The sequence below is a fragment of the Cetorhinus maximus genome, chromosome 20 (genome assembly GCF_964194155.1).
Source record: "Cetorhinus maximus chromosome 20, sCetMax3.hap1.1, whole genome shotgun sequence".
NCBI classification, from domain to species: domain Eukaryota; kingdom Metazoa; phylum Chordata; class Chondrichthyes; order Lamniformes; family Cetorhinidae; genus Cetorhinus; species Cetorhinus maximus.
Window position 1 is genome coordinate 84,530,805 of NC_135898.1, and position 21,853 is coordinate 84,552,657.

General features: G+C 46.6%; 1 protein-coding gene across 8 annotated transcripts in view; it reads right to left on the reverse strand.

The window, feature by feature from the left end:
- Positions 1 to 13,185, reverse strand: part of LOC144694529 (ligand-dependent corepressor-like) — a 120,550-nt gene extending 107,365 nt beyond the window's left edge. For 3 of the 8 annotated variants that reach the window (XM_078565066.1, XM_078565065.1, XM_078565079.1), the window contains exon 1: positions 13,038 to 13,157. In XM_078565066.1, the coding sequence (XP_078421192.1) occupies positions 13,038 to 13,134 (97 nt within the window). In that variant the 5' untranslated portion in view covers positions 13,135 to 13,157. Of the gene's footprint in view, positions 1 to 4,958; positions 5,031 to 13,037 lie in introns of those variants that run through there. The other 5 variants (XM_078565067.1, XM_078565080.1, XM_078565069.1 and 2 more) reach the window with 3 other exon arrangements.
- Between the last annotated feature and the right edge of the window lie 8,668 nt (positions 13,186 to 21,853).

Consider the following 21,853-nt stretch of genomic DNA (forward strand, 5'->3'; position numbering starts at 1 on the left):
GGAATATTAGTCCAGTGATAATACCACTAAGCCACCACCTCCCAAGCATACAAAATTATCCATTATATATTAAAACAATCATCGTGATCTTCAAAAGCAATGATTAAGACTGCCCCACAAAATAATACTGACACTACACAGTAATAGTTCATTTTACATAGGACACACAGCATTCAGCCCATTTCTAGTCATTGTTTATGCTCCACTTAAGCCTCCTTCCACCTTGCCTCATCTAAATACTTGAATTGTGGATTCCAAGGGCTTGCCCGCAACTGACTTCACAGTAACTTGTCCAGTCTTTATTTTTTTCATAAGATATGAGTGTTACTAGCAAGGCCAGTATTTATTGCCCATCCTGAATTGCCCTTGAACTGAGTAGCTTGCTAAGCTACTTCACAGGGCAGTTAAGAGCCAACCCCATGGAAGTCACAAGTAAGCCAAGGCCATTGGTGAAGGAAATTTATATTCCAGATTTATCAACTGAATTTATATTCCACCAGCTGCTATAGTGGGGTTTGAGCCCATGTCCCTAGAGAATTAGCCTGTGCCTATGGATTATTAGTCCACTGAAATCACCACTACACCACCATCTCACCACATAATTACTTGGGTTACCTTTTTCTTCCTTCTCCATACACCTACCACTACATATTTCCTACTCAAATGTTTTAACCAGTAAACCATACATTTGGATAATCTAGGATGAAATGTGATTACTCCTCTTCCTAATTTATTTCATCTTATAGTTTGTATCATCTGCAAATCTAACCAGTTTGCACTAATTTCAAACTGACCAGATTTGCAGATGATACAAACTACAAGCAGAAATTGAATCAATACTGGCAGCTGAGAAATCACAAAATGGGTTAGATAAAATGTGTAAACGTGAGAATCAATGACAGATGATGAGCAGACAATATAAAGTACTGAATGTAGGAAGGAAAAATAGCTGTCACATTCTCCTTAAATGGTGTTAGAACACCTAAGGGTGAAGCTGAAAGGTGTTGTATTGGACAATACTCGCAGCATGATAAAGTATATTATTTCTATAAGTAAGTCATATCTATAGCTATCAAGTTGTTGGATCCAGTGCCCTTGGTTTGTTGGAGCTAAAGGATCTGGGTCGCACACTTTGTTCGGGGTGACCGAGTCGGTACAGAGAGAGAACATCAGATCGTTATTAGAATTAACACGTGCTGTTTACTTACAAACTAAACTCTACAACTATACTTGTGTGCTCACAACATAAAACTCTGTCTACACTCATCTGTGACTAACTCAAGACTCACTCACAGACGTAGCTGCTCTCCTATAGGATTTTAAGATTACGTGACCTTACATTACAATACAAGTCTTAAAGGTATATTGCATCTCAGATTACTACATCCCTCAGCCTTTACTGAAAAATACATTTTACAATTTTTCAATATATCAAGTTATTTACACAGTTCAATTATTCACAAAGTCAGTTTCTCTGGGGGTTTCCTTCTGCCTGTAGAACGTCTCAGCTCTACAGCTTCTGACGTCTGCTTTGGAGTCTCCCTTACTGAAGTCCTCTGAACATCAGGTTCCACAGCAGGTACTTTTGTTTCTTTGACTCTTTCAGGTACAGTCAGCCCTTCAAATACATTTGTACTTGGCCGAGTTCTTTCAACGGGAAATGTTGATTCAGTCTCGAACATTGGTGGAATCATTTCTGGATATTTGGTTTCTCCACTTCGTATGTGATCCACGTCTTATTATTTGATCTTCGACTTTCACATGGTAGGAAAGAGGTCCCATTACAGCACTTATTTCACCAAACAACCATGCTGATCCTTCTCTAAAATTTTTCACAAATACCTTCTCTCCTACATTAAATGTTCTGTCCCAACTGTGACTGCTCTTCCTGGCCACTCCCAGGGGTATAACATGGCTGTTGCAGGTAATTTTTGTACTTGTTGACAGTGCATACAATTTCTCATTAGGTTTTCTATTTCTCCATCTATTTCCAGCCACCACATATACCTATGTGCTATTGCCTTCATTTTAGAAATTCCAGGATGTGTACTGTGGAGTTCAGATAACAATGGCTTTCATCCTTTTGGAGGAACAATCACATGAGCTCCCCACAATAGAATACCTTCCTGGCTGGTTATCTCTTATCTTCTCTGGAAATACAGTTTCATTTCATCGGATTCCTATGTTTGTGACCAACCATAAAGAAATTGATTTCTCACTTTGGATAAGACTGGGTCCTGTTCGTCCAATCTTTAATTTGTTTAGCACATATCATTGATGAGTCCAGGAAGCTCAACAACAAGACATATTCCTGAGGAATTGGAACATGCTCGTCATTTATCTGCAAGGATAAACAACTGAGTGCACCTGCATTTGCAATTGATTTTTGGGTCTATGAATAAAAGTATACTCATACGCTGCCAAGATCAACACCCATCTTTGTACTCTAGCTGAGGCTATAGTGGGTATAGCCTTCACAGAATAGTCTTAATAATGGCTTGTGGTCCGTTATGATAGTAAAATGACAACCCTGCACATATTGAAACTTTTTAACACCAAAATGATCGCTAGGCCTTCTTTTTCAATTTGAGAGTACTTTTTCTCTGCAGCACTAAGTGTTCTCAACACATAACCTATAGGTTGTTCTGATCCATCAACCATTCGATGGGAAAGCACTGCTCCCACTCCATACGGTGATGCATCACACATTAATATCAACTCTTTCTTTGGCTCAAAATGTACTAGAGGTGTAGATGACAGTAACAACTTTTTCACTTTTGTGAAAGCTTCTTCTTGTGATGTTTGCCATGAACATCTCTGGTTTTTCTTGAGCAAACAATATAATGGCACCAGTTCTGTCGATAAATTAGGCACGAAACGTCCATAGTAATTAATCATCCCCAAGAATGATTTCAATTTGCATGTATTCTTTGGTCTGAGGCTTCTTTAATTGCTTTAATTTTCCTTTAATTGTGCATTTTTCCTTTCTCAATCTCACTCCAACCTATGAAAAACATTTCAGAACTTCTTCCAAGTTCATCAAATGTTCCTTTTCTGTGAGTCCAGTCACAAGAACCTCATCCAAATAAACTACAACATGGGCCAATCCCTGCAACAAACTTTCCATGGTTCTGTGGAATATGGCGCAAGCAGAAGATATGCCAAATGGTAAACGGGTGTATTGATACAATCCCTTATGTGTATTTATGGCAACAAACTTTCAGGATGCCTGCTCCAATTTCAATTGCTGGTAGGCATGACTCAAATCTAACTTTATATAAGCCTTTCCACCTGCCAGTTTAGTGCATAATTCTTTAATTTTGGATATGGGGTGTCGATCCAATTTTGCAACTTTATTGACTGTTATAGTCCCACATATTCTAATGCTTTGGTCAGGTTTGAGAACAGGTACAATTAGAGCTGCCCACTCTGAAAATTGTACTGGTTATATCACTCCCAGCTTTTCTAATCTGTCCAGTTCTGCGTCTACCTTATCCCACATTGCACAAGGTACTGGTCTTGCCTTCATGAATTTTGGTGTTGCCTCTGGATCTACATGAATTTTTGCTCGTAGCCCTTCAATTTTTCCAAGTTCTTCCTTGAAAACTGAGGCATATTTTTCTAGTAGCTGTGAAAGTCCATTAGTTCTTAACTGGAAGATTTCATTCCATTCCAATTTAATTTCTTTCAGCCAGTTTCGAACGAGGAGAATAGGGTCCCTTGCCTGGGTAATCTCACTGTTTGACCTTCATAGTTTACTGTGACTTTACAAACGCCCTTGACTTGTATGTCTTCTCCTGTATAGGTCTTAAATTTTTCATCAGTCTTCTAAATTCAGCTTACGTTCTCCATGATTCAAGTATTGAAAAGTATGCTCACCGATAATTGTAGTAGCTGCACCAGTATCCACCTCCATTCTGACAGGCTTCTCATTCACTCTCATGGTTACATAGATAGGCTCCATTCTTCCTACCTTTAAATTATATAGTGAATAGATAGCAGCATCTATTACTTCAGGCTTTTCAATGCTGTTTATCTCAGGAGTTTTTGCCTTAGTCTGACAGTCTGCCTGATTCTATCTTTACAATTTCTCATGAGGTGTCCATATCAATGGCAGAAGAAAATTCAATCTTTTTAAATTGTGTTTCATTACAGGGCTGTCTACTTCCATCTCTGTTACTATGATGCCGTGCATTTGCTGCTAAAATCTAGATTTGTTTCAGCCAACAATCTCTTCTGAATCGCATCTTCGTTTATACTGCACACCAAACAATCTCTCTAAGCATATCATTGATAGAAGTACTGAACTTGCAATATTCATTTAATTGCTTCAGACTTACCACATAAGAAGCAGCTCTAATTCTTGAGTTGAATTTAAAGTGTTGTATGGTCACCGACGGCTTGGGCTAGTAATAATTCTTAACAAGGTTCACTAAATCATGAAAACTTTTGAGACAAAAACAAAAACAGAAATACCTGGAAAAACTCAGCAGGTCTGGCAGCATCGGCGGAGAAGAACAAAGTTGACGTTTCGAGTCCTCATGACCCTTCAACAGAACTAAGTAAAAATAGGAGAGGGGTGAAATATAAGCTGGTTTAAGGTGGGGGAGAAGTGGGGGGGGATGTGGTTGTAGGGACAAGCAAGCAGTGATAGGAGCAGATAACCAAAAGATGTCACAGACAAAAGAACAAAGAGGTGTTGAAAACTTTTGAGTTTGGGGCATTGGCGCCAACAGATTCTGAATTAATCCATATGTCTTACTCCCAACATGCGGACAGAAGGAACGCATGCCTCTTCTCCTCCCCCACAATGTCGTTCACCTGGAAGAAGAACATGAGGCGTTCAGCATAGTGAGACCAGTCATCCGAGGTCGGACCGAATGGCTCCACTCTTCCAAATTGCGGCATCCTCTGAGGGAATTACTTCAATGATCAGAAGGAAATTTTCTTGTAGTTACGACTACCGTGCGAGGTAGTTTCGGTTCTTCTGACTTCCTTCACTTTTCTTGCTATTTAACCTTGTTCTTTCCATGATTTTTTTTTTTTTGTAAAAATATACTTTATTCATAAAATATCTTCAATCACATTCAAAACCATTTCAAAAACAACATTACAAGGGTACAATCCAGGTTAAACTTCTACAAAATGTATCAGCAGGTGCATCAGTACAAACAATATTACAATCATTTACAGGATTTCCATGATTTGTTGTGCTTTTACTCTCGTTGCCAGTTTGGTGGATCCAGTGCCCTTGGTTTGCTGGGGCTAAAGGATCCGGGTTGCACTCTTTGATCGGGGTGACCAAGTCAGTACAGAGACAGAGAACATCAGGAGATAGTTGTTAGAATAAACACATGCTTTTTATTTACAAACTAAACTTGACAATTATTCTTGTGTACTCACAACATAAAAATCTGTCTACACTCATCAGTGACTAACTATAACTAAACTTTCTCACATAGAGGTAGCCCACACTTCTCTGCTATTGGATAGTAAAATCATGTGACCTTTCATTACAATACTTGTCTTAAAGGTATATTACGTCTCAGATTACTGCACAAGTCTATTAGAGTTCAGCCAACACCTACCACCTCATGCCCCTGATTTTTTTTTTTTTTTTTGTAAAAATATACTTTATTCATAAAAATCTTCAATCACATTCAAAACCATTTCAAAAACAACATTACAAGGGTACAATCCAGGTTAAACTTTTACAAAATGTATCACCAGGTGCATCAGTACAAACAATATTACAGTCATTTACAGCCTTTCATTTTGATCTGTACAGCCCGAGGGGCTCTAAACAGTTCCCAGTCTCTCGGTGCGCTGTGGTAGAAAGGTCTTAGACAGCGACCCTTCCCCATTGCGCCTTTGCGGCAGCTGCCCCAAGCTTTAGTGCGTCCCTCAGCACGTAGTCCTGGACTTTGGATTGTGCCAGTCCGCAACAATCGGTCGGGGACAAATCTTTGTGCTGGAAGACCAACAAGTTTCGGGCAGACCAAAGCGCGTCTTTCACCGAGTTGATGATCCTCCAGCTGCAGTTGATGTTTGTCTCGGTGTGTGTCCCTGGGAACAGCCCGTAGAGCACAGAGTCCTGTGTCACAGAACTGCTCGGGATGAACCTCGACAGCAACCACTGCATCTCTCTCCAGACTTTCTTTGCAAAGGCACAATCCACAAGGAGGTGAACAACGGTCTCTTCCCCACCACAGCCACCTCGAGGGCATCGTGCAGAGGGGGTGAGACTCCTGGCATGTAGGAAGGATCTGACGGGGAGGGCCTTTCTCACCACCAGCCAAGCTACGTCTTGGTGCTTGTTGGAAAGTTCTGGCGATGAGGCATTCTGCCAAATGACTTTGACAGTCTGCTCGGGGAACCATCCCACAGGGTCCACCCTCTCCTTATCCCTCAGGGCCTCTAGGACGTTACGTGCTGACCACTGCCTGATGGACTTGTGGTCAAAGGTGTTTTTCTGCATAAATTTTTCCACCAGGGACAGGTGGTACGGCACGGTCCAACTACTTGGAGCGTTCCGCGGCAGCGTGGCCAGACCCATCCTTCGCAACACCGGGGACAGGTAGAACCTCAGCACGTAGTGACACTTGGTGTTTGCGTACTGAGGGTCTACGCACCGCTTGATGCAGCCGCACACAAAGGTGGCCATCAGTATGAGGGCGATGTTGGGCACGTTTTTTCCCCCTTTATCTAGAGGCTTGTACATCGCGTCCCTGCAGACACGATCCATTTTCGACCTCCAGATAAAGCGGAAGATGGCTCGAGTGATCGCCATCGCGCAGGAGTGTGGAATGGGCCAGACCTGCGCCACGTACAGCAACAGCGAGAGTACCTCACACCTGATGACCAGGTTCTTACCCGCAATGGAGAGGGAGCGTCGCTCCCACATGCCCAGTTTCCTTTTCACCATAGCCACTCGCTCCTTCCAGTTTCTAACGCATGCCCCGGTCCCTCCGAACCATATCCCCAGCACCTTCAGGCCGTCAGCCCTGACAGTGAAGGGGACAAAGGATCGGTCAGCCCAGTTCCCAAAGAACATGGCCTCGCTCTTCCCACGATTTACCTTGGCTCCCGAGGCCAGTTCGAACTGGTCGCAGACGTGCATCAGTCTGCGCACCGACAGCGGATCCGAGCAGAAGACGGCGACGTCGTCCATGTACAGGGAGGCTTTTACCTGAGTGCCTCCACTGCCTGGGATCGTCACTCCTCTTATGCCCGGATCCTTCCTGATGGACTCGGCAAAGGGTTCTATGCAGCACACAAAAAGGACAGGCGAGAGAGGGCAGCCCTGCCTGACTCCAGATTTAATCGGAAAGCTATCTGTTTCCCACCCATTGATTGAGACTGCGCTACTGATGTTAGTGTAGAGCAGTTGGATCCAATTTCGAATTCCCTCCCCAAAGCCCATTTTGGAGAGCACATCCCCCATGTAGGTGTGCGATATTCTGTCAAAGGCCTTCTCCTGATCCAAGCTGATGAGGCAGGTATCCACACCCCTGTCCTGTACATAGGCAATCGTATCCCTGAGCAGCGCCAGGCTGTCAGAGATCTTCCTGCCTGGCACAGAGCAGGTCTGGTCAGGGTGAATCACCAATTCCAGAGCGGATTTGACCCGGTTGGCGATGACCTTGGACAGAATCTTATAGTCCATATTCAACAGTGAAATGGGTCGCCAATTTCTAATTTCCTCCCTTTCCCCCTTGTGCTTGTAGATGAGGGTGATGATGCCTTTCCTCATGGATTCTGACATGCTGCCGGCCAGGAGCATACTCTCGTACACTTCTAGCAGGTCTGGGCCGATCAAGTCCCACAGAGCCGAATACAACTCCGCCGGCAGGCCGTCGCTTCCGGGGGTTTTACTCTTCTCGAAGGACTCGAGGGCCTTAGTCAGTTCGTCAGGAGTTAGCGGTTTGTCTAGGCTCTCCCGCGTACTGTGGTCTAGGACCTCCGTGATAGAGGACAGGAAGGACTGGGAGGCCGTGCTGTCCGTGGGCTTCACAGTCCGGCATAAAAGGATTTGCTGATCCTCAGAATGTCGGACCGTGATGACTTTACTGAGCCGTCTTCTTCCTTCAGGCTGCTGATCACAGAGCGCTCTCTGTGTACCTTTTGGAAGAAGAAACGTGAGCACGTCTCATCCTGCTCCACGGAGCGGACTCTGGAACGGAAGATGATCTTGGAGGCCTCCGAGGCAAAGTGCGAGGCTTGCTGGCCCTTCACCTCTTGGAGCTCCTCCTTGACATCGACCCCCATCGACTGCAGCCGGAGCAGATTCTGCATCTTTTCCTGGAGTCGGGACATTTCCCTCTGTTCCTTTCTAGCTTTCTGGGTGCCTTTGAGGATGAAAAACCTCTTGATGCTTCCCTTGATCACTTCCCACCAGTGTGTCAGGGACTCAAAGAGGGGTTTCACGGTTCTCCAACCTTTGTAATCCCTCTTGAGCTCCTCAATGTTCTCTGGGGTCAGCAGTTGCACATTTAGCTTCCATGCCCCCCTGCCCACCCTCAGGTCTTCCTCCAAGTGGCAGTCCGCCAGTAGGAGGCAGTGGTCAGAGAAGAACACCGGCTTGACCTCGGTGGATCTGACTGTGAATGCACGGGACACAAACAGGAAGTCTATCCTGGAACGAATGGACCCGTCTGGCCGCGACCAGGTGTATCTACGCTGCGCTCCGTCTGCAGGGTTGCTGAAGACGTCGTGCAGCTTGGCATCCTTAACTGTTTCCATCAGGGATCTGGACGTAGCGTCCAATCTGCTTCCGGCCCTGCCGGATCGTCCAGCCGCATCGATGATGCAGTTGAAGTCCCCGCCCAGAATGACCGGCCTGGAGGTCGCCAGCAGCAGTGGGAGCTGCTGAAAAACCTCCAGCCGCTCAGCCCCTTGTGCCGGGCCGTACACGTTAATTAACCGGAGTGGAGCGTTCTTGTACATTACGTCTGCTACCAGGAGTCGCCCGCCCACCACCTCCTTGACCTCGGAGACGGTGAAGTTGCCTCCCCGCAGCAGAATACCCAGGCCGGAGGAACGAGAGTCGTTTCCGCCCGACCAGATCGATGGCCCGTGGGACCACCATCGTGACCATTGCCTGTAGGAGCTGAGGTGCGGTATCGCACACTCCTGCAGAAACAACAGGTCAGCTTTGACCTTGGCTAGGTAGTCCAAGGTCGCAACACATCGCGTAGTAGATTTAATGCTACGCACATTTATGGATACAATCTTTAAACCCATATTAAAGCATTTATTCTCCTACCAAACCCACTGTCTCTGAGAGTCCCAGACCTTTAGTCTGCTCCTTCATACCCGTAGTGAGCTCAAATTCCTTCACTTTGGATGGGCTGAGGTAGATCTCCTTGGCCGTGTTCTGCTCCAGTGGCATCTGGAGGTTCACGTAGTGAGCGGATTTTGAGATGACCTTTGCTGGAGAAGCTTCTCCAAAACTCACCCCCTCTGGGGGGTTGCTGTTCCCGGCTTCCTGGAGCTGGGGTGCGATGATTGCCTCACTGCTCCCAGATTCCAGGGGCTGTGGTGCACTGGCCTCCTCAGGTTGCAGGCAAAGTTGGGGTGCGTTGGTCTCCTTGTTGTCTCCAATTTTCTGGAGCTCGGGTGTCTCGTCCTCCAACGCCCTGGAGCTTTGCCGCCTCTTCTGTCGGTGCCGCTCTGGCACTTCCTCATCCGAAGAGCTGCTGCCCTTGTCATCCGTGTCGGATGGGAGACGCCTCTTGCCGCTTCTCTGGGAAACGCCTTTGCTTCTTCTTCGCTCCCTCTTACTTTTCTTGTTCTTCACCGTCCGCCACTCCCCCTGCTGCTTTTCCACTGCTGCCTCCTCCTCCATTGATTCGCTGTCCTGAGGACTGGAAGGTTCAGGGGGTGGTGCTGTTGATTGGCTCTCTGTTGCCTCAATCTCTTTCTCCACCTTGTCTCTCTCTGTGTCCTCCTTTGTCCCGTTGAGCTCCCTGGGGGCCTTGGTGGTTGGAGTGACACGGAACATTTCTTCTGCTTCCCCGTGGTCGGCTTTGGCTGCCTGTGCGTAAGTACGGCAGCGTTTGGGGCAGGTCCTGCCCCTGATAACTTCATCTCTAGTCATTTTTAATCTACTGATATCCTTATCCTCATTATTTCCTCTGGTCTTAAATAGAAGTCCTACATCCCTCCTATTGCTAAAGCTGTCTCCAAGTTGTGATTTCCTCCAAAGATTTGGGATCTGAAGGCAATACAATTGATTTCAAAACCTCCTACTCCAACTCATCCTTCTGTATTTTAAAACACAAGCTCCATCAGCTGTGGCTCAGATGATAGCACTCTCTCCTCTGAGTCACAAGGTTCTGGGTTCAAGTCCCATTCCAGGGCTTGAGCACAAAAAATCAAGGCTGAGACTCCACTGAGGGAGTACTGCAATACAGGAGATACCATCTTTTGTGATGTTAAAGCAAGGCCCCATGTGCCTGCTGCAATGGATGTAAAAGATCTAACATCAATATTTCAAAGGAGGGCAGGGAGTTCTCCCCGATGTCCTGGTCAATATTTATTCCTCAATCATCATCACAAAAACAAATTAACTGGTCATTATCACATTGCTGTTGGTGAGATCTTGCTGTGTCCAAATTGACTGCGGTGTTTCTGCCTTACAACAGTGACGACAATTCAAAGTACTTCATTGGCTGTTAAATACTTTGAGACATCTGGTGAAAGGTGCTACATAAATACAAGTCTTACTTTCTTAGTATCATTCAATGATTCACTCAATCAACTACACTTCTTAAGCCTTTCTGTTGTCCTGGATTACGGACCTTGATCACTTAATTTTTAAAAAACTGCCTGCCAAGGGGCTAAAATGATGACAATTCTTCTTTTTCAAATTTGTTCTTGCAATGCAAGCAACATAGGCTAGACACTATTTATTGTTCATCCTTAGATGCCCGGTGGCATTACAAGACAATGGCACAGTGTGAGCCGAGAGTGCTATACGACATGAGTTTCTTTTGACTACTTTTCTTTTGCCATTAGATATGCCATATGTTAACATAAAAGTCATCATAAAACAAAAAGAATATGAAGAGCAGATAATAGTAAAATTATCCTGTTGATTTCACAAAAGACTAATTGAATATGGTGTGCATGGAGGCGGGAGAGCAAAGTGGGGGGGGGAAGGGGTGCGACGGGGGGGTCGGGGAAGGGGTGCGACGGGGGGGTCGGGGAAGGGGTGCGACGGGGGGGTCGGGGAAGGGGTGCGACGGGGGGGTCGGGGAAGGGGTGCGACGGGGGGGTCGGGGAAGGGGTGCGACGGGGGGGTCGGGGAAGGGGTGCGACGGGGGGGTCGGGGAAGGGGTGCGACGGGGGGGTCGGGGAAGGGGTGCGACGGGGGGGTCGGGGAAGGGGTGCGACGGGGGGGTCGGGGAAGGGGTGCGACGGGGGGGTCGGGGAAGGGGTGCGACGGGGGGGGTCGGGGAAGGGGTGCGACGGGGGGGTCGGGGAAGGGGTGCGACGGGGGGGTCGGGGAAGGGGTGCGACGGGGGGGTCGGGGAAGGGGTGCGACGGGGGGGTCGGGGAAGGGGTGCGACGGGGGGGTCGGGGAAGGGGTGCGACGGGGGGGGTCGGGGAAGGGGTGCGACGGGGGGGTCGGGGAAGGGGTGCGACGGGGGGGTCGGGGAAGGGGTGCGACGGGGGGGTCGGGGAAGGGGTGCGACGGGGGGGTCGGGGAAGGGGTGCGACGGGGGGGGGTCGGGGAAGGGGTGCGACGGGGGGGTCGGGGAAGGGGTGCGACGGGGGGGTCGGGGAAGGGGTGCGACGGGGGGGGTCGGGGAAGGGGTGCGACGGGGGGGTCGGGGAAGGGGTGCGACGGGGGGGTCGGGGAAGGGGTGCGACGGGGGGGTCGGGGAAGGGGTGCGACGGGGGGGTCGGGGAAGGGGTGCGACGGGGGGGTCGGGGAAGGGGTGCGACGGGGGGGTCGGGGAAGGGGTGCGACGGGGGGGTCGGGGAAGGGGTGCGACGGGGGGGTCGGGGAAGGGGTGCGACGGGGGGGTCGGGGAAGGGGTGCGACGGGGGGGTCGGGGAAGGGGTGCGACGGGGGGGGTCGGGGAAGGGGTGCGACGGGGGGGGTCGGGGAAGGGGTGCGACGGGGGGGGTCGGGGAAGGGGTGCGACGGGGGGGTCGGGGAAGGGGTGCGACGGGGGGGTCGGGGAAGGGGTGCGACGGGGGGGTCGGGGAAGGGGTGCGACGGGGGGGGGTCGGGGAAGGGGTGCGACGGGGGGGGGTCGGGGAAGGGGTGCGACGGGGGGGTCGGTCTGGGAGGGGCGATGGGGGGTCGGGGGGGTGATGAGGGGTCGGGGAGGGTGTGTCTGGGAGAGGGTGATGATGATCAGGGGGGTAATGGGGGGGTCGGGGGGGGGGTGATGGTGGGTCGGGGTGGGGGGTGATGGTGGGTCGGGGGGGGGTGACGGGGGGAAATGGTCAGGGCTCCAACTCCTATGAAACTGTACGGGGATATCCCGCGCAGGCGCACTAGCGGCTTCGCAGCCAGTGCCGTTCACGCGCCTCCTCCGTCCCTTTATTTCGAATAATACAATTTAAAAAAAAATATAACGGTTTTTAACGGTTTGAGAATAACGGTTTCAATATTAAAACACGACGGGCGGGCGTCGAAAACAAAAGTAAAATTCTTCCAACTAAAGGAACTATTTGTTAAATAAACTGAGGTAAAACATTTCCTTAAGCCAATACTGTGAAGAAATTTATCATTTTGCAATATGTATTTATGGCGGTGATTTTTCTTGCTGTTGTGAGGATGTGCGGATGACGACTTTTTTTTTATTTAAAGATCAAAGACAGCGCCCCCAGCGCTATAATATAAATAAACTGTCACCTTCAATATTTTTAACCTCTTCCACACAACTGGCGAGGAAATGTGGAGGGAGATACACTTGCCCTTTAAATAGTTGCGTGCGTGGTTTTTTTTTGGGAGAGGCAGGTTTGTTTCCGCCGTCTATCCTATTTATTATTTTTAACCAAAATGCATTAAATCTTACCTACACAGTGAATAAGTTTATGTCTCCAAGAGTCGAGCTCCTGTCGGAAGCCGCGCCTTTCGATCGAACATTGTTGACTGTGACACGGGCTCGCCATTTTCTGACTGGTTCGGAGTGTGTGTGTGTATATAGGGAGGATATTATGATATAAAAATTAATCCCCCCTCCATGGCGGCGGCGGCGGCCGGATGGGGGCGGGTGGTGGGTGAAGATGATGGAGGGAGTGGGGGGGGGAGGGGAACAGCAGGCTCGAATGGAATGGAAAACGACGGAGGGGGCGGGGGGTGGTGGTGGTGGCGGCGGCGGCGACGGTAGCAACGTGCGCGCGGCCCAGCGCGCGCGCGCGCCACGCCGCGTGCCGATTCGGCGATGCGCGCCTCCAGGCTGTCACGAGGTCATGACGCCGGCAGGTTCTCGCTGAGCGACCGCCCCCCTCCCCCCTCCCCCAAACCAAAAAAAAGTCCATCAGGACAGAGGCAAGAATGCCAAATTTCTGGGAGTTTCGACGTCCTACAGTTCCCCCACCTCCCTTGTTCCGTGTGACCAACCGCCCCTTATTTTAGAGGATGGGTCTGCACCTGAGTCCACCATCCTGTGTCCCGGGCTGCTAGGTGCTGTTATGCTGTTTGTCCCAGTATCCGGACCTTCAGATTTCACATGTCCGGCAGCACTCCCCTCGTACGGACCCCCAGAGTAGGCTGTCCCTTAAATTTTTCTCCACCAGAGTTGGTCGCCTTGCCCTTGCTTTCCCCACGGCAATGCCTCGGCCAATCGGAGGCAACTTACCAACCAATCTGCACCCTTTTCTCCTGTGGTATAAATTGTTGCCATGATCTGGTTAAATAACGGAGCAGGTTCGAGGGGCTGAATGGCCTACTCCTCCTCCCATGTTCCTGTTTGTTTGAAATTTGACATTCTTGTGTCTGCCCTGATTAGTTCAAGACGAGAAACTCCAGCAACATGTCTCTCTTTTCAGCAATATTCAAGATCTCAGCTGCATTTACATAATGTTTTCCACGACCACTGGACGCCTCAAAGCATTTTACAGCCAATGAAGTACTTTTGAAGTGTAGCATTAGGAAATAGAGTTAGTTTAAGTAAGTTATATTGGTATTTGTGGGTGTTAGGAATAAGTTTTAGCTTTAATGTTTAAGTTTGATTTTATTTTTGTATCTGTGTGTTAAGAAAGCTCGAATTGAATTTTTGAGCCTGCATTTCTAATGAGTTTGTGACTTAAGTTAAGGTAAACAAACAAGGGTAGAAGAATTGGACTGTTGCCTAGCAATAGCGGTCCAGAGAGGCAGGTCCATCCCACAGACACACAGAAAAACTAAAGAAACAACAGTTTTAAACAGTTTGAAGCCAAGACCCCAGAGAGACTGGACACTGGGAGAGGGAGCTGCAGATTTCTCAAAAGAAACAAAAGGTCTCAAGGCCAAAGGGGTGAGACAGAATCAAAAGAAAATCCCATGCAGACCTTCTAGTCAAAGGCGGGACAGGAACCTGGAACTTGTCCTGTTAAGTGAAGTTAAAAGTATGGGGCAGAGAGAAAGACTCCAAGCTTCAGATTTAAAGAGACAAAAGCTGCAGAAAGCAGATTTAAATTGAAAACAGCTTGCAAGAGGCAGGAAGGTCCGACGAAACAACTGAAGGTTTGTAACTCTTTGCTATGGGCGTGTAAAGCAGTGGTACTGTTTACAGCTGAGTCAGTGAAAAAGAGTGTGCAGAAGACAGCTTGAATGCATATGGTGACCCAGAGAAGAGGAACATCAGAACGAGAGTTCGAAAACCTGGAGGTGAACCCTTGTGAAAGGCATCTGAGAGAAAGCATTGGTTTGGGAGAAGATTCCAAAGTGAGTTCTTGGAGAGTGGAGATTGGAAACCCTCATGTGAAAGACAGAGTTCAGTGAGACTGGTTGGCTCACAGTGTGACAAGCGTCTGGGGGGAGCTGAGGAGAGATCCATAGCATCTGTTTGTGGTGGTATCTGTCACTTGGTTTCAGAGTGTGGTGTGTCTGACCACAGGGTGCCTATGGTACATGGACAGTGTACTTAATGTGGGCATTAAAGTATAAGATAGCTTTTCTAACTTATGTTATCCTTACAAATCTGTATATACCTGTAAAGGTATAGTTGTGGTTGAAGGAGTATTGTAATATAGTTCATCTTTTCTTGTTGAATAAATGTTTTATTCTTTTGTTAAAAGTTCATCAGCTGCCTCCTGTGACTCTGTTCAGTAGCTACTCTCCACATATCTAAACAAACAAATAAAAATTAGGATCTATCAAGCTGGGTTCCAATCTGGGATCATTGGATAATATTCAGCTAACCTCAGCTAGGATCATAACAGTAGTTGCTTATGAAATGTAGGAAATGCAGCAGCCAATATGTACTCACCAAGGATATCTCCCCTGCTCGTCTTTGAAATAGTACCATGGAATCTTTTACATCTATCTGAGCAAGCAAATGGGGCTTTGGTTTGACATCTCATCCTAAAGACAGTACCTCTGACAATGTAGCACACCTTCAGTACTGCATTGCAATGTTACTTAGCCTTGATTTTTGTGCTTAACCACTGGAGTGACACTTGAACCTGGAACCTTGAAGCATGTATGGTACCAAATGAGCCACTGATATCCTGTCATCATTCTGCGAATTGAGGCTACACACACAAAAAAAAGTCACCAGGAAACTATTTGTGTTTTTTCTCAATATTTATCTTTTCAAATTAATACTTCATTTCGTTTTGTCCTCCTTGCGCATGACATCTTGTAGCTTTAAAAGGCTAAATCCAAGTTGGACAACTTGTGTATTCTTAGGTGGATTGCTTTTTCTCCTGTGGCGAATTTTTGTAGGTCACATTCATTCACAGTATGGTGAAAAGTCTGATCCACGTTTCAGAGTCAAAATGCTGGATTGTCCTTGAAATTCCATTTGTGCATAAGGTGTGATGTCCTTGCATGGACAGTGCAGATCCTGTGAGTGTAGACCACTGTTTTTGAGGGAGGTGAGAAATGATAAGCTTCACATGGTCCACCCTATTTTTAACTAATGCCATCACTTCAACATATGCAGCTCAATATTACTCATCACTTGATATAGGGGGAACTCTTCACATTTACCAATGAAATGTGGATGTTTTGTCACAAGCAAAGTGTAACTACCTGTCTAGAACTGCAAAGACCATGATGTTGATGTTCTTGTTCTCCAAGAGGCACACATTGATGAGGAATCCAGTGCCTCCAAGCTCTGCATCTATGGCTCTAAGCTAATTGCAGCAGTGCACCATGCATTTTGTCCTGCCATTGACTTGCATCTACCTACTCGGTGTATTACATGGCCAAAGTCTTCCCAAGCCTATGGGAGAAAGAGCAAGGGGAAGTGGGACTAATGGATAGCTCAAGCACGATGGGCCAAATAACCTATGACTTGGGACATTTCATTACGTTAAAGGTGCTATATAAATACAAGTTGCTGATGAATTGTACACGTACAGGCAGTAAGTTAACCACCTTGATGCAATTCCCCTGTTAAAACCCCAGCTCATATGTCACATAAATAGCTCATGATGTCACAAATATTATTGAATGAAATCACCAATGCCATTCTTAGAATTAATATTACGCTTTAATTGCACTTGTTTTTTTTCAGACCTCTGTAAATCCTGCACCAAACTGGCCCTAAAGAAATGTAACAGCATTCATGAGGTGTGAATTTTTGAAATTTCCTACCCTGGAGGAATGTGGTTGCTCAGTTGTTGACCATATTCGAGACTGAGATTGATAGATATTTGGGTGCAAAGGAAATCAAGGGATATGGGAACAGAGTGGGAAAGTAAAGTTGATGTAGAACATATGAATCAGAAGCAGGAGTAGGACATTTGGCCCCTCGATCTTGCTCTACCATTCAATAAGATTATGGCTGATCTGATTGTGGCCTCAACTTCACTTTCCTTCCTACCCTCTATACCCTTTTACTCCCTTGTTAATCAAGAATCTACCTACCTCTGCCTTAAAAACATTCATTGACTCTGCCTCCTCTGCTGTCTGGGTAAGACAGTTCCACAGACTCACGACCTTCCGAGCGAAAAAAATTCTCCTCATTTCCATCTTATTTTTAAACTGTACCCCTAGTTCTAGTCTCTCCCGCAAGGGGAGACATCCTCCCAGCACCCACCCTGTCAATTCCCCTCAGGATCTTGTATGTTTCAATAAGATCACCTCTCATTCTTCTAAACTCCAATGGATACAGACCCAATCTGTCCAATCTTTTCCCGTAAGATAACCCCCCATCCCAGGAATCAGTCAATTGAACCTTCTCTGAGCTGCTTCTAATGCAAATAAATTCTTTCTTAAATAAGGAGACCAAAACTGCACAATGTACTCTCGATGTAGCCTCACTAATACCCTATACAACTGTAGCAAAACATCCCTTCTCTCATACAAACACAGAAAATGCTGGAAAAACTCAGCAGGTCTAACAGCATCTGTGGCGAAAATAAAACAGAGTTAACGTTTCGAGTCCTTACAGCTCTTCTTCAGAGCTTTTATCCCTACTTTTATATTACATTCCCTTTGCAATAAATTACAGTATTCCATTTGCCTTCCTAATCACTTGCTGTACCTGCATACTAACTTTTTGTGATTCATGTACCAGGATGCCCAGATCCCTCTGTACCACTGAGTTCTGCAATCTCTCCCAATTTAAATAATATGCTGCTTTTTTATTCTTGCTGCCAAAGTGGACAAGTTCACATTTTCCCACATTATCCTCCATCTGCCAAATTTTTGCTCACTTTACCTACCTTTATTCCTTTCCAGGCTCCTTATGACCTATTCACAACTTACTTTCCAACTATCTTTGTGTCCTCAGTAAATTTAGCAACCATACATCCAGTCCCATCATTCAAGTCATAAGAAATAGTTGAGGGCCCAGCACCAAATGCTGTGGCAATTGTTATGACCACAGCCAGAGGGAAACTTGGCTTACCCTTTTTTTTTGTATTCTGAAAACGAAAAGAAGACATACCGACCTCAACAGCAAGAGGTCCAGTAACACTTTGGGGATTTTAAAAATTAAAAGTAAAAGTTTTATTAACAAGAATAAAAAGAAAACTTAAGCATACAAGATTAGTTACACAATTAAGGTTAGTCTTACAAAACATTCCCAAAAAAACTCACCACTTGGTCAGACCCACAAGTAAACACCTTCCAGGCAGCACTCCCTTATAAATGCTTAACTATAAGAAATTCAGTAACAATACCCAATGCAAACTTCTGTAGCTTTAATAGAGGCATACCACATGACCTCTCAACTTTCTCCCACTCTGCTGTGGAATCCAAACTATAGGATAGAACTGCTTGTTGCAGTCCAAGGCTTTCCTGGGTTGACAGGATGTCTAGTGGCATCTCCTCCCAGCCCAGAGCTAACAGCTCAACTCAGCTCCAGCTGCTACCTCAACAGCTTCAGCTCACCAGTTATCCCCAGCTATCCTCACAGCTCCACAGTAACTCTAAAGTATCTTTTTTCCCCTTTCATCTCAGGTTCCATTGTTGTCACATCTCTTTGAACTCCAATCCTTCCAAATATAAAATCTTCCATGTCTCCATCTTGTCTTTGCTTTTGGGTCAATAAAATATAATATCACCCCCTTCTATTTACCTATGGAACTCCTGCAAGATGCAAACATGTTTCTTTTAACCTCTGATTCCCCTTTGATATTCAAACAAACTTTCAGCTTATCTAAAAATGCAAGTGTTACATCTAACCTATTTAGTTGTATCTCAACCCTAATACCTCTATCCTTTTCATGTTTCAAATTCCCCAGACAACTTGCCTCCTATTAATCTCTGCCCATGTTAATTAAATCATACACACACACTCAGAGACACACAGTCTTTTCCACAGAATAACACAATATTGCACAAAAATATTTTTAAAAATCCATTTCACAGACATCCCACTCGTTACATCGTGCCAACCTGAAAATTACTTTTTAAAAATTAATTTGTGGGGTGCGAGCATTGCTGGCTAGTCCCGCAGAATTGCCCATCCCTAATTGCCCTTGAGAAGGTGGTGGTGAGCTGTCTCTTTGAACCACTGTAGTCCATGTGGTGTAGATACACCCAGAGTGCTTTAAGGGAGGGAGTTCTAGGATTTTGATCCAGCGATAGTGAAGGACTGGCGATGTATTTCCAAGTCAAGATGGTGAGTTGCTTGGAGGGTAACTTTCAGGTGATGGTGTTCCCATGTGTCTGCTGCCCTTGTCCTTCTAGGTGGTAGCGGTCGTGGGTTTGGAAGGTGCTGTCTAAGGACCCTTGGTGAGTTCCTGTAGTGCAGCTTGTAGATGTTACACATTGCTGCTACTGTGTGTCGGTGGAGGAAGGAGCGAATGTTTGTGGATTGGGTGCCAGTCAAGCGGGCTGCTTTGTTCTGGATGGTGTCAAGCTTCTTGAGTGCGGTTGGAGCTGTACTCTTCCAGGCAAGTGGAGAGTATTCCATCACACTCCTGACTTGTGCCTTGTAGATGGCAGACAGGCTTTGGGGAGTCAGGAGCTGAGTTACTCACTACAGGATTCCTAGCCTCTGACCTGCTCTTGTAGCCACAGCATTTATATGGCTAGTCCAGTTCAGTTTCTGATCAATGGTAACCTCCAGGATGTTGATAGTGGGAGTTTCAGTGATGGTAATGCCAGTGAATGTCGAAAGGCAATGGTTAGATTCTCTCTTGTTGGTGATGGTCATTGCCTGGTATTTGTGTGGCGTGAATGTTACTTGCCACTTGTCAGCCCAAGCCTGGATATTGTCCAGGTCTTTCTGTATTTGGACATGGACTGTTTCAGTATCTGAGGAGCCATGAATGGTGCTGAATATTGTGCAATCATCAGTGAACATCCCCACTTCTGACCTTATAATGGAAGGAAGGTCATTGATGAAGCAGCTGAAGATGGTTGTGCCTAGGACACTACTCTGAGGAACTCCTGCAGTAGTGTCTGGAGCTGAGACGATTGATCTCCAAGAACCACAATTAGCTTCCTTTCCGCTAGGTATGACTCCAACCAGCGAAGAGTTTTTCCCCTTGATTCCTATTGCTTCCAGTTTTGCTAGGGCTCCTTGTTGCCACACTTGGTCAAATGCCGCCTTTATCTCAAGGTCAGTCACTCTCACCTCACCTTGGGAGTTCAGCACTTTTGTCCATGTTTGAACCAAGGCCATAATGACGTCAGGAGTGAGTGGCCCTGGCAGAACCCAAGCTGAGCATCAGTTAGCAAGTTATTGTTCAGTAAGTGCTGCTTGATAGTAGTGTTGATGACTCCTTCCATCACTTTACTGATAATGAATAGTAGACTGATGGGGCAGTAATTGGGCGGTTGGATTTGTCCTGCTTTTTATGTACAGGACATATCTGGGCAATTTTCCACATTACTGGGTAGATGCCAGTGTTGTAGCTGTACTGGAACAGCTTGGCCAGGGGCGTGGCAAGTTCTGGAGCACAAGACTTCAGTACTGTTGCCGGAATATTGTCAGGGCCCATAGCCTTTGTAGTGTTCACTGCCTTCCGCCATTTCTTCATATCATGTGGAGTGAATCGAATTGGCTGAAGACTGGCATCTGTGATGCTGGGGTCTGCCGGAGGAGGCTGAGATGGATCATCCACTTGGCACTTCTGGCTGAAGATTGTTGCAAATGCTTCAGCCTTATCTTTTGCACTGATGTGCTGGGCTCCTCCATCATTGAGGATGGGGATATTTGTGGAGTCCCCTCCTCCGGTGAGTTGTTTAATTGTCCACCATCATTCATGACTGGATGTGGCAGCTGCAGAGCTTAGATCTGATCCGTTGGTTGTAGAATCGCTTAGCTCTGTCTATCATTTGCTGCTTAAGTTGTTTGGCACGCAAGCAGCCCTGTGTTGTAGCTTCACCAGGTTGACACCTCATTTTTAGATATGCTTGGTGCTGCTCTTGGCATGCCCTCCTGCACTCTTCATTGAACCGGGGTTGATCCCTGGCGTGGTAAGTATGCCTACTCTCTGTTTCCTTTTAACTAACCAATCCTCTATCCATGCTAATATGTTACCCCATACACCATGAGCTCTTATTTTGTATAGTAACCTTTGATGTGGCATCTTGCCTTCTGGGAATCTAAGTACAGCACATCCACAGGTTCCTTCCAAACTAGAAGTTAAGTCTTGATCTTATTGAAAGGTGGAGCAGATTTGAGGGGTCATATAGCCTACTCCTCCTCCTATTTCTTATGTTTTTTTGCCCCTTCATCTCCCCGTCTTTTGATCTCCTAATCACTTCCCTTTCTAGCCTGAACCCCTTACAATCATCTGCTCCCATCTCTCATCAGGATCTTACCACACAAAACCCACCACCCCCCCATTGTTCACTGCAGTTCAGCTGCTTATCACTCAGCTCTTTCTTTTCAACCCAATGCCCACAATGGCAATCCATTCATCCATTTAAACATTTAATGCATTATTGTCTTGAGTTGAAGATATGAAACAGATGCCTTCAAAATCCTGACCGGTGTCAAGCAAGGCTGTGTGATAGCCCCCATGCTATTTACAATCTACCTGACAGTGGCTACTCACCTTGTGAAATTCAACTACCCTCTGATGCCCACATTAAGTACCACCTAGATGGAAAATTCTTTAACTTTAGTAGCCTCCACGCCAAAAATAAACTGACTACCATAGACATACGTGATCCACAGATTGTAGATGCAGTGTCATTGACCACTCTACACCAGATTTGCAAGCCACACTCACTTCTTCAGTTCTGTATTCAAGAAACTCAGCCTGTCCTTGAACG